The sequence below is a fragment of the Larus michahellis genome, chromosome 1 (genome assembly GCF_964199755.1).
Source record: "Larus michahellis chromosome 1, bLarMic1.1, whole genome shotgun sequence".
In the NCBI taxonomy this organism is placed as follows: domain Eukaryota; kingdom Metazoa; phylum Chordata; class Aves; order Charadriiformes; family Laridae; genus Larus; species Larus michahellis.
This window is the reverse complement of record NC_133896.1, coordinates 7939535-7954359: the sequence shown is the minus strand read 5'-3', so window position 1 is coordinate 7954359 and position 14825 is coordinate 7939535. Positions and strand designations below refer to the sequence as shown.

Below are 14825 nucleotides of genomic sequence, written 5' to 3'. Positions count from 1 at the left end.
AAATAGGTAGAAATGGGGAGACGGACTTTCCCTCAAGGCTTTTGTTAGAAAATGGGGTCCAGGTGAGATCAGTCGGACCCCATTGACCGTTCGTAGGCAGCATCACCCTGTTTGACCAGTACACGGTGCTGGGGTAGCACCCAGGTCTCCAGAGCCCCATTCGGGACCCCTGCCCATGGGTGCTCCCTCCACGGCAGATGCTCACCTGGGTACAGGGGGGCTCAGCGCAGCCTGAGCCCACCGGGGCTGGGGAGAGGGCAGACAGGCAGAGGGAGCACTGGATAAACACAGCCTGCAAAAACACAGAGGAAACTGCACTTCCTTAAACTGCTGTAAAATACAATGGAAACATTTAATAAAAGCTGCTAGGCAGGTACTATTTATTTGGCTTTTGATAAAATCTCACGTCAGAGACTATTAAAGCACCTTATCAAAGGTTAAAGGGGCAAAGTCCCCATTTGGCAACAGAAAACAAAGACGGGGAACATCTGCTCCTCGAAGCAAAAAGGAGCAAACACCGAGGCACAGCAGAGGCCACTACTGGCATCATTATTATTTAATACTGCTTATGTATTAATGAGACGCAGGAAGAAGACAAAAATGAGGCAAGGAAAGCCAATGATAGCACAAACTTACTTTGCTTTGTCAAAACAGAGAGGCGGGGGAAAAGCTATGCTCTGAGATTGTTTTACAACATGAGAAATTAAATTATCACACCAAAGTTCAAGTTTTCATATCAAAAACCCCACCGCAATTGCATTTCAGACTAGGAGATTGTTTAACACATAAGGCCCTAAGCCTGTAGATGTTAAGTAAATGCATATGTTTAAGCATATGACCAGCGCCACATGCCAGTGGAAGTAGTTTCAGTGCATTAAACCTAGTAACCATCACAAGTGGGGCTGAACTGGCTGGTCCCATTTTACCAGCCACTTCACTGGGAATTCTGCAATAAGAAAAAAATAAAATAAATAAATCACTTTTGCTGTCATTTCTTACCCTGGTTTTAATCAACAATATTTTCTCATGCTCTTGTGATGCCACAGTTTCTTGGTTACAAACATTGCAGGGGGAGGCTTCATTGTTTTATTTAAAAAAAGTTTCTGCTGACATTTAAGAAACAGAACAGGGAGAGTTCAAACGCTGATCATTTTGTAAACGAACGCCAAAGATGCAGAACCAAGTCAGAAGCCTACATGGACCAGAAATATTTCTTAAATTTAACCTGGATGTATACGCAACAAAGCACTTTGGCCAAAGTAATCTGAGGCGCTAATAAACAATGCCCTGAGTCATCCAAGGAAAAAAGACTGAGGAAACTCAGGATCTGCACCTGTAAAGGTTAAGGACATCTGTCATGTCCTCGTGTCAGCACAGGAGGGAGCTGGCTTTAATGTGACTGAGTGATCGGGCAGCAGCCAGAGGCTGCAGCACGGCAGGCTCTACCTTCTTTTCTTTTTCCTTTTTGCACTTCCTAAGGTGTGCGGAGCAGACCATTCTCGTGGCATCAGACCAAATCGCTCCGGATCATGGAACTTCTGCTGGAGATTTTGCACGCAGATGGCAAAAAAGCCTTTGGGGAAAAAAAAAAAAAACAACACACAAACCCATTTGATCGTTTTTAACTCTAGAAAACCATTACTTAACTCCAGGAAAACGTTACATGAAGCAGGCAGTTCCAGCAGTGTGGGCTCTCCCCAGGGCTGCTGGATCCATCACTTGTCTTTTAGGGTACTGCTTGCGATCCTGCACCAAAAGCACGTTCCCCTGGATGCACAGGATTCCCTTTCTGATCCCACACATCCTCCAGCAGCTCTTTCAACCATGGGGTCCCAGCAGAAGCATGAGGTACTTGTGTGCTGGGTGATCTGAAGCTGCAGTGGAGCTGTGGCTTGCTGCTTCCTCTTGGCTTGTTCTGCTGGCAAAGCCACTTTCCTGCCCGCTGCTTGCCCACGCAAAGACTCACCCCAGCACAGGCAGGAGGGACTGGCACACATGTCCACTGGGACACGTGCATATCCACCTGAGGATGCTCTGCCATCCCCCATGCCAAGAGGCATGCTTTTAACTAATAAATACAGGCAATTATGCACAGTGCCCACCTCCATATCCTGGTCCTGTTTAGTTTCAGCTCTAGATGGTCCCATATGTACTGGTACTAATGGGCTGCATGGATACCCCTGCATATGTTTTCCTTCCTGGAGACCCTTTCCCAAATCTCTGTCTTCAGATGGAATCATCCCACCCCCAGAAACCATGGGAAGGAACAGGGGCAGCCCTGGCACAGCACCCGTGAGGCAGGTACCTCCATCCCACTCCTCCACATAACGCAGGGCATGGGTCAGCGTCACAAGACCTCGCTACCTTGGCACGAATGTCCATCTGTTCATGTTTTCTTCTGATCATGCAACCACTTGGAAATCTCAGTTTGATTTTTTTCCCCCTGTGTTAAAGAAGTAAGAGTCTAGCCCTCACGGGTATGAGGAAAAAAGATGAAAATGTGATTAAATTCCCCCACTCATCCAAAGAAATGGGAAAGGTAAAAAAACTAAGTCAGGACTTAAAAATCAGCAGCGTTCATTTTTTCTTTTATCTTATGGTTCTCCTTATGTTTCATGATTCTAATTTTTTTTTTTTTTAATGAGGTGCTGGTAATAGAGGAGACGGCTAAAAGCTGGAGAAATGTTAGATCTGAGCATCTGATTACCACTTCTCAAGATACTTACGGATTTTTTTCCAGATTGAAATCATCTATCAAGGAGCACGCAGACGTGATATGAACCCAATGCTCAGCAAATCAGCTCGGATCAATGGCAATCAGAAGATCCTGAGATCTTCCACCCCCTCTCCCTCCTAGAGGAGAGAGGAAAACTAGTTCAAACTCCAGGTCAGGACTGTGGGTGCCGTGTCCTCAATTCATCTCTACTGTCAAAACCATCAATCAAAGGCGCCACGGCTGCTGACAGAGAAACAACTTCTGTGTGTTGAGCTTGTAATGCGTTAGGAGAGCAACATGGAGGAGCCATGTTATGGAGGAGCCATAATTAAATCAATTAATTATACAAATAATATTAGCGACTTCCTAAAGATGGCTTGGTGCAGAGAGCTCCCATGCACCTCTGGTCCTCTGCACCAGGGTCCAAAGGCGCTACATTTGCTTGGAAATAAAGAGTAATTAAAATCCAGCAAGAAAAGCAACATTTTAATTTCTTCTCTTTCTGCTTGTTTTTAGGCAGGACTTTTTCAAAGACGGTGGCACAAAAGGCTGTCTTCAAATTAACAGGCACTTAGGTACTTAATTGCAAATTACAAGAAGCGAAGTGCCTTTCTTATCTATTTGTCAAAGTGAAACTGGGCCCTATGCTATCCGTAACACCTAAATCCCCTCCTTTCTGGGGAAAACCTGTCTCACATATAAACCAAGACAACTTTTAAGTCAGAATCATTTGACTTTTATCAGTTGGGAAAAGGGGATTTAGAAGCACACAAACCACTTCAAGGTAAAAAAGCAAACTGAGAAGATGCTGGAAATCAGACTTGTTAAAGATATGTCATATTCCAGTGATTTATATATTAAATACATAAGAAAAAAAAGGGATGCTTTGCAAATCAGTGATGGAAAAGGGCTGACTTGGGCAAATACTTTCAGACAAGAGTATCTGTCTGGGCGCTTGCAGCTCAGAAAGCTAACTGCATCCTGGGCTGCATCCCCAGCAGCGTGGCCAGCACGGCAAGGGAGGCAATTCTGCCTCTCTATTCCACTCTGGAAGCCTCCAGCTCTGGGGCCATCAACGTAAAAAGGACAAGGACCTGTTGGAGCAAGTCCAGAGGAGTCCACAAAGGTGATCAGAGTGCTGGAGCCCCGCTGCTGTGAGGACAGGCTGAGAGAGTTGGGGTTGTTCAGCCTGGAGAAGAGAAGGCTCCAGAGAGACCTTAGAGCAGCTTTCCAGTACCTAAAGGGGCTCCAGGAGAGATGGGGAGGGACTCTTGATCAGGGATCATAGTGACAGGACAAGGGCTAGTGGTTTTACACTGAAGGAGGGGAGATTTAGATGAGATATCAGGAAGAAACTCTTTACTGTGAGGGTGGTGAGGCACTGGCAACAGGTTGCCTGGAGAAGCTGTGGCTGCCCCACTCCTGGAGGTCAAGGCCAGGCTGGATGGGGCTTTGAGCAGCCTGGTCTAGTGGGAGGTGTCCCTGCCCATGGCAGGGGGGTGGAACTAGGTGAACTTTAAGGTCCCTTCCAACCCAAACCATTCTACAATTCTATGGTTCTAAGGAGCAATGTCCTGGCTGTACAGGTCCTTAAACACAGCACAGCTTTCCAGGGCAGCACTGAACTCATCACCACCTGCTTCAAAACAAGATTACATTTTTTCCTGAAGGGTGCTCTAACCCATATTTTTGGGTAACAAAGCCACCAGCTGACGCACCCAGCCAGGTTGCGGCACTCCTGCTGTGGTAACCACAGCCCTCCATGGGCCACACACCGACGGAGACCCTTAGAGATGACACCCGAGGGCTCCTCCGGCCCCACGGGGCCACGGTCTTGGCTCTGCATCCAGAAAAATACTCACGTTGGCCGAACTTCGTCCACTGTCAAGTCCAATTTTGGACCTCGTTAAGCACACCTGACCTCCTCAGTGTTCTTTCTTGCCCTGCTTTTGGGTGCAACACGGACAAAACGTGACTGTTTGGGTTTTTTTGGTTTGGTTTTTTTTTGTGTGTCCACCTTCTCGGCAAAAATTCAGCCCAGCGGGAGGACCCGGCTGTGAGGAGCGTAAGGGTCTCCTCCGCACCGGCGACGTTTACCTCAGGAAATGCTCCCAAACCCAATATTTTTGGTTATTCAAGGACGATTACCTCAGAAAAAAAAAAACCCCGAATTTCAGAGCTACCCGCCGAGGGGGAGGGGAGGGAAGAAGGGAAAGGCGGGCGGGGGGGGGGGGAAGTTTAACCCCCCCGTGCCCGGCGGCGGCATTTCTATTCAGGCGGCGCTGAGGGAGCCCGTCGCGCCCGGTGCATTGTGGGACTGGGCTGGGAGTCCCGTTCGCGGGAGGAGGCGGAGGGCGAGGAGGCGAAGCCGGTAAGAGGGAGACCTGAGGAGGGAGGGAGGGAAGGGAGAGGGAGGGAGGGGGGGGTGCAAGGCGGGGAGATTTAAAGGGGAATTCGCCTCCGCCGTTTACGCCGGGCCGGGCGCGGGGGGCGGCGCGGTACCGCCGGGACGCGGGCTGCCCGCCTGGCCCCCGGGCCCCGCCGCCCTCCCTCAGCCCGGCCCCAGGGGAAGGGCGGGGGAAGAAGGGAAGCGGGGCGGGGGGGGGGGTGTTTGATGGTGGTGTGTGCGCCTCACCGCGCCGCCGCCGCTTTAAAATGATCCGCCGCCGGCAACCGGCGGGTTAAATTTTTCGCCCGCCGACATTTTTTTTTTTCCACCCCCCCCCCCTTTCCCCGCCGCCGCTGCTCCGTGAGGGAGAGGCGGCGGGGGGGGGGGGGGGGGGGCGACGGCGGCCCAGTAAGGGGTTAACCCCGCCCCGGCTGACATCTTACCTGCGCCCACGTGCGCCACGGACCCGCGTGGGGGTGTGTGTTGTGTGGTTGTGGGTGTTTGTGTGTGAGAACGGGAGGGGGGGAGGTTCGCTTACCCGTGTCCAGGCCGCCACCCTGACCCGCGGGGTGTGAGGACAAGGGGGCTGCGGCTCCTCTGCCAGCCGGGCTGTGCTGCTTCTTCGTCTTAGTCCTCCCCCCGCCGCCGCTGCCGCCTCCTCTCCGGCCGCACAAAGAGCGGCAGCGAAGGCCCTGGCTCGCCTTTAAAGGCAGCGGCTGGAAATTTAAGGTGTCCCGGAGCCATGTCTCCCCGCCGCGCTCCCCGGAGAAATGGTCGCCGCGGTCCCTCACCCCCTGTGTCCTGGGCGGTTGGGTTGGTTTTGGGTAGGTACCTGGCTGTGGTTCTTCCCCCCCCCCCCCCCCTTCCTTTTGCTCCTGTGCTCCCCCTCTCTCTGCTTTTGAGGCAGGCAAGGGTTAAACTTGTGTTTTTTAATATTTATTATGCCGTTCGTTTTAAAGTAAGAAGGTGCTTTCTGCTGCTGGGGAGGGATGCTCCAGGCTCAAACTTCACGCCTGCACAGGCTGCCAGCAGTCACACGAAACTTGGTTTTGCAAAGAAGGTTGTTCCCCTGGTAGTCTGCAAAATGCATGGCTGAGCGTAGACTTGTTGAGATCTTCATTAAAAAGTTACTGTGTTCTTGCACTGCGGATGTTTTCCGTTAAATAAAGTTGTCTTGTTGGTTCCAATATTTGTTTTCAAGCCGTGGACTGTAATTTACTGTGTCTTTGCAGTCCTCAAGCCTGCAAAAAGTTCCTGGTAGGCTGCGGCCTCTGAATCCTTTCCTATGTAAGTAGGTAGGGGGTGCTAAGCATATTGCAATTACTAGTTTGATGAAGGAAAACGTTTCCCTTGTGGGACAAGCTGCTTTTTATAAATTTCTGGAATTAATTAGAATGAAGTGTTAAAAAAGAATGAAGAGAAAAAAAAAATAATTCCCTTCCTCGAAAAGCTTTTGTCTCCCATTTCTGTTGACAGGTTGTTTTCCAGACACTATCGTTTTTTTTGGTTTGGTTTTTTTTTTTTTTTGATTGCAAGTGCTTAGTGTCGTGCATTAGAAGACAACAGCTATGAACTGAATTCATTGCTCATCCAAGACACGTTCTTGTAACTAGAGTTTGGATTACTGCCCGAGCCTGGGCTTTGGAAGATTTGTTTTAAATAAGTGCCACGCCTCCCAGAGAAGGAGGGAAAACACCGTAAAGGGGAGTTGGGATCTACATCAGGAGTTCTCAGGGAGCTTAAAACTTAAATTCCTACAAAGTATAGTCAATAAATTAGTAGACTTAACAGTTTATGGAACGGATGTACTTGTTAATAAGCCCTGTATAAGGGAAATCGGTTGCATAGTCTGTAAATTTCTTTCTTACATTTAGTACTGTCGAACTGAGCGAATACCAGTCACTTCCATTCGTTTTTTTGCTTTTCAGCTTAACCTCCTAACGATGTGACCATCAGAATCAGACTTTGTCAGCGATGCTAGTGAACTCCATTCTTGTTAGGCAGGATCGTTGATTTCTAAGAAACTACCACAGACAGGTTGTTTTTAGTAATTCCTGAAAACTTCTTCTCTGAGACAGATGAATTGCGTTTCATCACAGCCGTTCCTGTTTAGAAGTCAGTGTCTCAGTTAGGCCTCTTATTAGTTTTGGAGTGTGGTGTATGTGAGTCAGAGTGGAAAAACGTTCTAAAATTAGATGTGCATTGTTAAGAATTTTATTAAATGAGTTGCATCAGTGTCTTTTTACATTACCATTTTAATGGGCAATTCTCTGTATTCTCAGTATCGTTAGTTGACTAAAAAAGGGCTTGAGAGGCAAGAAACTTCCACACTTTTATGTCTGCAAACGTACTAAAAGGTAAAGTGGCATGTTTGTAGGTAAACCAGTCTGATTCAATAGGGCCTCTTTGTTCTTCTGTTACCTGCACCAACAGAACACCCGGCTTGCGTTTTCCCCCAAGGAGAACAGGTGTATTGTGGAGTTTCAGCTTCTTACATCAGAACTGAAGCAGAGCCATTATTTGAAAAGCATCTTATTTTTGAGATTAATATGTTAATGGCTAAAATCACGACTCCGCGCTGAGCTGAGTACAAACAGATGTCTCTGCTGAACATGTTGCAGGATCAGGGCCCAGGTTGCTTTTTGGAAATCGGCCTCAGTGCTCTGGGAACTATTATTTCTTTCATTACCTCTCTGTTAAATGGGGTCGGTAAGTGTGTTAGATTCTTTTTTAAATGAAAAACTTATGAAGCATATCTGGAAAAGAAAATCATTCTCTGTTTTGGCGGGCATAGTTATAGTTTTGAATGTCGGAAGATAGGAAGAGAAGTCATTCCTTTGTATTAGAGAAATGAGTTGTGTGACATATGCCCAACTGTCTTAACAAGTGAACGATGTTGAGTGCTTTTCTCTTTTTCACTTGCTCTGTGTGGAACACTTGTTGTCTTGTAGGTCCTAGGTATTTCTAATGTTTGCAATTATTTTATTGGGTTTGTTTTGGTTTTTTGTTTGTTTGTTTGTTTTTAATTAGACTGATAAGCAGAGATTGTGATACCGTTGCTCTGGGGTGGGAAAGGCCAGCAGTCTGTGCGAGAGAACCATGTCTGTTCGGGAGTCGTTTAACCCAGAAAGTTACGAACTGGACGAGAGCTTCCGTCTGACCCGATTCACTGAACTGAAAGGTACAGGCTGCAAAGTGCCGCAGGATGTCTTACAGAAACTGCTCGAATCTCTACAAGAAAACCATTTTCAGGAAGATGAACAATTCCTGGGGGCAGTTATGCCCAGGTTGGGTAAGTGGTTGCTCCTCTAGACCTAAACCTGTGATCCTTCTGTTTGGTCTGCTTAGTGACGTGATCTCATTTGTGGTTTGTTTAATCAGTCTGAAAATGGTATGTTGTGTAATGCATACACAGCATCCAGAAGTCTGAAGTATGAATCTCGTGTTGTCATTTGTTGGCATCTGGAATAGAAGAATATTATTTTAATTATTTAACATCCTGCAGTGCCAACAACTACAAAGTAAAAACAGTCAGGAATGCCAATCATGATAGGCACATGCTTAGGTGTTAGTCTCCTCCTCCCTTTCCCCAGTGGATGCTTTGCAAACTGAAGTTGTATCAATTACTTTCTGGAGTTTTATACTAATACGTTGCCTTTTGCAATGAATGCAATGAATTTTATGCCATTAGATGACTCACAGGTGACTCCCCATGACTTTCCCTCCTCTCCCCCCTGTTAACTGTGTCAGGGATAGTGAGCAAAATAAAACTTTCTCGCTTCAGCTGATGCTGGGAGCAGATTTCTTCACAGTTGTAATTTTTCCTCTAAGTCCTTTCATTGTTCCCCACTCTAACTTTTTTGCTCACCTGTAGAAGCTGCCTGGGAAAGGCTGGCTTTCCAAGACCTCTGTGGTTTTGCCAGCTTCACTTTCTCTTTGGTATTTGTACAATGATGCAAGCAGTACTACCTGCACAAGCCACCTACATGGGGAACAGGGCAAACATAGGTATTTTGATACCAGCTACTGTACCTAATGTTGATATAGATAAATTAATGTAGATAACGTGTTTAATGACACTTCTAATTCTCTTTGTCTGTTTACTCAGCCCTGCATATTCAATCTCTACTTTGTAGCACAGAGTGAATTTTTTTCCTTAATTTAGGAATATCAGTGTAGCATTTATTCTGAAGTTATTTAATTATCAATTTAGTGTCCAATAACCTTATTTAGAATTATTTTAATATTGCCAATTGTCTATTAGCAGGCAAACAGGTTGCAGCCCATTATTCTGGTAGAGATTGAATTCAGTGAGAGATTAAGGAGCCCATGTTCTTGCTTAAACAATGGCGATCTTTGTATGAAATATCTAAGCAGCAATTGTGTGTGGAGCTGGGGTGGCACTATAATTTAATATTCCCTAATGAAGGATGCTTCCACCTTTTTTTATCCCCAAATTGCTATTTATGTGGGTTTTTTTCTGAATTAAAGAAGTTATTCACAACAGCATTTCAATGGGGCAAATTTCTAAAATCAGTAATAGTTTGTTTTAGATTTAATTATCTAGCTGTTTTTTTTTTTTCTCTTACAAACTTACAGGCTCTAAACAGTAATGGAACTGCTAATAGATTTTTCTTCTCCAGCTATATCAAAAGGTAAAAAAGTAGACTAATGCCATCAATATGTAGGTGTGATGTTATGTAGCAGGAAATCTGTTAGTAATAGAAGGTGGAGAGTTCAGGTCTCTTAATATGCTTTTGTGGTGAGTATCGTTTTAACAAATATGTCTTTGGATAAGTTTAGGATATTTGCCTCTGATACCTTGTGCCCCAGAGGGATAGACAGGTAACTTTACAGCTGGTGCATATGCACCATACTTTTGGGATGCAGTCAAGAGGGAAATTGCCAATAGCAGACCCAGCCTCACTCCTTTTTAGTTCTGCAAATGGTGTCACCCAGAGCAATCTTAAATATGAGTATATAAATGTGAGTATACCTGTGAGTAAGAAACTGCAAGTTTGTTATTAGTTCTCAGAGCTGTTCTGGACCTTGAAATCACTGTTTTCAGTCACTTCACCGAATGGATTCGCTTATTTAGTCAGTCGTTTTTTGGTGGAACCAAACCTCAGAAGGTCCATGGTGGCCCCTTGGCCTGTCTGTCAAGCAGGAGTTCCACTGAAGTTGTGGAAAACTGCATAAGTGAAATCAGTCTTGCAGGATTATGGCATGAATAGGTGAACTGAGGGCAAAACAGCTCCTATACGTGAGCCACTTCTCTGTAACTGCTTATATGCACATCCCTGGAGACACTGGACTTCGTGCACAGTAGCTTCTGCGGAGGATAAATGACCCTAAATTACTGCTTATGATCTTTTGTCAGTATCCTTTCTCTTCTGAGACAAGATCTGCCTTTGTAGGCAGGAGAGACAAGATCCTCTCTACCTATATACCTACTGCCTGGCAGACGTGCTCTGTGTCCTCAATAGGGCCTCAGATGAGAGCAGCTCGCTTTGTCCCTGTACAGGACACTGCCAAATACTGGCTTGTAGCTCTTGCTAGGTAGTGTGTTTCATTAATACATGGGGAAGAGTTACTGTGTGGCATCTCCTCCCTGAAAACTGGTTGTTTGAAGACTTGCCCTGTGAGTTATGCAGAGTAATTATCGGTGGCTTGTTGCCAGCCCAGGAAGGAGGCAAGCTATCTGCCGCTGCCACAAGGCACGAGGTTATCGACAGGGAGCACAGCTCAGCTAGAACATTGTGATTTGTCACCTGCTACTTTTGTGCAGGCATCACAGCAAAAGCCCGGAGGTTTTAATGTCACATATTCTTGTTTGAAATACCCACCGTCAGGGAACAGGCTGTACTGGGCGTTGTGGTTTTCTCAAAGGAGTTTCCCTGTCTAGCAGATCATCTTGCCACCTTTCAGCCTCACAGAAGTAAGGTCAGGTTAACACAGTTATAGAAGCTCCAAGTGGGTGAATCATCTTTCATCAAGGGCCTAGGCTGTGACTTGTGTTCTTTTTGTTTCTCCTAAGGGGAGGAAATGCCCTTTATGAGAGGCTATGTCCTTTTAAAACTGTCACTATGTTTTTACTGAGTTGGGAGTGGCAGGAAAGCCTATTTGCTTTCAACAGTATTAATTCACATAGTTCCTCTTAACTTTAAATGTGTATACACACAAGCCCAGATGTTCTTAAAAGCAATGCACTATTATTATGCTGCAACAAACTGTAGAACATCGTAGTTTAGTTTTTGCTTTCAGCCATTTACGCTTCTGTGCTGTTTGTCAGGAGTTCTCATTCTTTGTTTGGTTTTCTTCTTATTTGTGCTACATGCTTTCTCTAAGGAAGGAATTTGCTATGTCTGTTTAGGCAGTATTGTGAGTTGTATTTCACAAACATGTTTTATAAATTCTCTTGTTAAGAGCAACAGGTAATTAAGGGCAAAGTTACTTATGTCACTGATGGATTCCTTTCTTTGCAGGAATTGGGATGGACACTTGTGTTATTCCATTAAGACATGGAGGTTTGTCGTTGGTCCAGACGACAGATTATATTTATCCTATTGTGGATGATCCTTATATGATGGTAAGTTGGCTAAATCTAGTTGTTAGCTGTATTGCTGATTTGATTTGTGCTTCTCACTTACCAATGTGATGGCAGTTTTGACCATTTCTTCTAGATGTGCAGTGCTAATTGTTTGATTAACTGCATTGAGAGTCTTTCCTAAATACATGTGAAGAGGGAAAGGCAGTCTCATCCTGTAGTCTTTTCCGTGTTGGCCAAGAATGCTGCAGTGCTGCTTTCTGTAGGTGAAAGTTGGGAGAACTGCCACCTTTAATTCAAATTTCCCTCCATCTGTTTTTCTGTGGGATTTGGCTTGAAAAGCCCAGAAGAGGGGTAAAAGAGCTATGTAAAGCAGCAGACAGTAAACTCCACTTACAAGCAGAACTGTGTTGTAATTGGCCTTTTTTGAGGTTCTGAAATAACCAGGTAACATGTTAGAACTGGAAACGCCTAAATGACAGTAGTTGGCAATAGCACCTGGCAACTTCAGAGTGCTTTGTGAACACCAATTTTCCCGTCATACTACCTCCACTTGCAGATGGATAAGTTAGAAATGACTTATTGGAAGTTGCGTGTGCTTAGACTTCAGTTACTTCTTTGTCCTTATTTCATTTAGTCCATCTCGCTAGAGATTCCTCTGGTGTTACATGTGGCGGTGATCAGTATTGACTTGAACAGAAGGTCACGGGGAAACAAATGAACTTCAAAAAAGGACTTAGTAAGCTTTAAGGACTTCTACAGGAGGTGTTAATTAAATGAAAGTTAAGAAATACTAAAATTCATGTTTCCTTTGATTTGAATATGACTCCTTTGCTTTAAGGCATGCTTTTACTGGTGTTTATATGATTGCACGCTGCTGTCGTGGTTTAACCCCAACTGGCAGCAAGAATCAGCTTGCTCACTCCCCCCAGTTTGGATGGGGGAGAGAATCAGAAGAGTAAAAGTGAGAAAGCTCATGGGTTGAGATAAAGACAGTTTAATAGATAAAGAAAAAGCCAAGTGCACAAGCAAAGCAAACCAAGGATTTCATTCACTGCTTCCCATCCGTAGTCAGGTGTTCATCTGTCTTCAGGAAAGCAGGGCTCCATCATGCGTAACAGTTACTTGGGAAGACAAATGCCATCACTCCAGACGTCCTCCCCTTCCTCCTTCTTCCGCCAGCTTTATATGCTGAGCAGGACATGACGTGGTATGGAATATCCCTTTAGTCAGTTGAGGTCAGCTGTCCTGGCTGTGTCTCCTCCCAACTTCTTGTGCATCCCCAGCCTACTCGCTGGTGGGGCGATATGAGGAGCAGAAAAGGCCTTGACTGCCTAGCAACAACCGAAAACACCAGTGCCCTGTCAAAAGTATTTCTCATCCCAAATCCAAAACATAGCACTATACCAGCTGCTAGTAAGAAAGTAAACTCTATCCCAACTGAAACCACAACAGTTGTTTGTTCTGTGAGTCCTGTCAAGTAGGTTTTGGACACGCAGTTTGAGATCGGGACCGACTCATTCTTTTTTAGCATGCTTGACCAGGTGTTGTGCACGTATGCAAGCATAGCTCCTTTGATTTCTGTTCCAGAAGAGCTCTCTTTCCACAAACTGAGCAGCCAAGATCTGGGCTGGCCTCTGGAGTATAGAGTTGTTCAGCTCTCCTGAGAAATTTGGTTTGAGTGGCTTGCTTTAACATTGTGTGGGAGCTCGTCAGGGACTGGGATATAAAAAAAAAAAAAAAAAAAAAAAAAATTAAAAAAATATATGTGTGTTCAACTTCGGCCAAGAAACTCTTTTCTCACCTTGTAACAAAAACTTGTGAGAGTCAGCGTGAGAAGGCTGTGGTGAAGGAGGAGGCTTGTTTTGTTTGGAGATAGAAAGGGTTTGAGATGCCGCAGGAGTGGATACATGAGTCTGTGCCCAGATGAGGTTTGGGCCAGTGTGGTAGGACTGGAATGTAAATTTGGACTTAGTCCAACTTTAGCGGTTGCATCATAGTTGCAGTCTATACTGTGATCCACCTGCACCAGCAACTGTAACCTTGGCATTTTCCAACTCTGAAGTCCTTCACTTTTCATTCCTAGTGAATGCAACTTCCTAATTTGTTTGCAGGTGTGTATGTCTTCTTAAAAGCTAACTGAGAGCAGGGCTTCTGTCACAAGCCTTTTTGCTGGTACTTGCAGCGATGATGCAGCAGGCTAGAGCTGCCGGATCTTCTACTGGGAGCCCTATCTCTTCAGGACTAGAGTAGCTGGGGGCAGCAGAGGTTGTCGTTCTCTTGTGTGGATCAACATCAGCTGGAGGACAGCCAAATGCAATTTGCCTGGGGATTTATGGAGGGTTGGTAAGAGCAGAGGAATGGTGACACTCAGGAATTTTGAGTTGGTGTCCAGGCTGCCCAAAGGAGTGTGCTCTGGACACTGTTCAAGGCAGACTACCGCTGCCTTGCTTCTCCAACTGCTTCTTCCCTTATTTTTAGTCTAGATGCCCCCTGACCCATGCCTGTTTGTTACCACTCCCTGTTCTTGTTATCACTCACATGCAGTCCACACTGCACCTTGATCTTCTGCTCTTGTCTTCTTACCTAGTCAATTCTAGTCTGGTTTTGGGCAGATGTTCCCTAATTTAGAGTCTGTTCCTTTCTCTGTACGCAGTGTCTACCTGCAGCTCCTTATCTGAATTTTCTTCTTAGTTGGGGGGAATGGAAGCAAGGAGTGAAAGCCAGAAGTGCAAAGGGACTCCAAGCTGAGTGTGGTGACAGAAGGGATTAGAAAATGGCTGAGGAAGGCAAAACTGCATGTGGACTCAGCTGAACTTTGGATTTCTGCTTTCTCTCACTTTGTCACTGCCTATTTTAAAATGAAGTTCTGCAGTTACATGCAAAAGAACTCTTCCATCTTTTCCCCTTTCCCCTCCTCTTTGACTTTGTTCTTGAAAACACTCAATCCATGTTGTCTGAAGTACCCCGAGGATGTACATCTGTGAAATCTGTATCCAGCATAGGACTTTTCCAATATCAAACCATTTAAGTGGAAAAGTTACAAGCAATTGAAAATAAGTTTCATGATCAGCATCAAGGGACTGGTACTGGCCTTCCTTGTCGCAGTTTGGAGATGCCTTTTTGAGTACAGGAGCTGGAAACTGGCTGGTCTGTGAATGGACTTCCTTCCC

The 14825-nt window shown here is 45.4% G+C and overlaps 1 protein-coding gene and 1 long non-coding RNA gene across 3 annotated transcripts in view; one reads left to right on the top strand and one right to left on the bottom strand.

Annotated features, from left to right (window-relative positions):
• Positions 1 to 363: 363 nt before the first annotated feature.
• LOC141738108 (uncharacterized) lies at positions 364 to 5784 on the bottom strand. The gene is made up of 4 exons (XR_012585302.1): positions 5644 to 5784; positions 2727 to 2853; positions 1447 to 1573; positions 364 to 946 (listed from the first exon to the last, which is right to left on the bottom strand). It is a non-coding gene; the product is annotated as an uncharacterized LOC141738108 (long non-coding RNA).
• Positions 5014 to 14825, top strand: part of SEPHS1 (selenophosphate synthetase 1) — a 25505-nt gene continuing 15693 nt past the window's right edge. The window contains exons 1-3 of one of the 2 annotated variants that reach the window (XM_074573315.1): positions 5014 to 5087; positions 8136 to 8397; positions 11591 to 11694. In XM_074573315.1, coding sequence (XP_074429416.1) covers positions 8205 to 8397; positions 11591 to 11694 — 297 coding nt within the window. In that variant the 5' untranslated portion in view covers positions 5014 to 5087; positions 8136 to 8204. Of the gene's footprint in view, positions 5088 to 5447; positions 5930 to 8135; positions 8398 to 11590; positions 11695 to 14825 lie in introns of those variants that run through there. The other variant, XM_074573316.1, reaches the window with a different exon arrangement.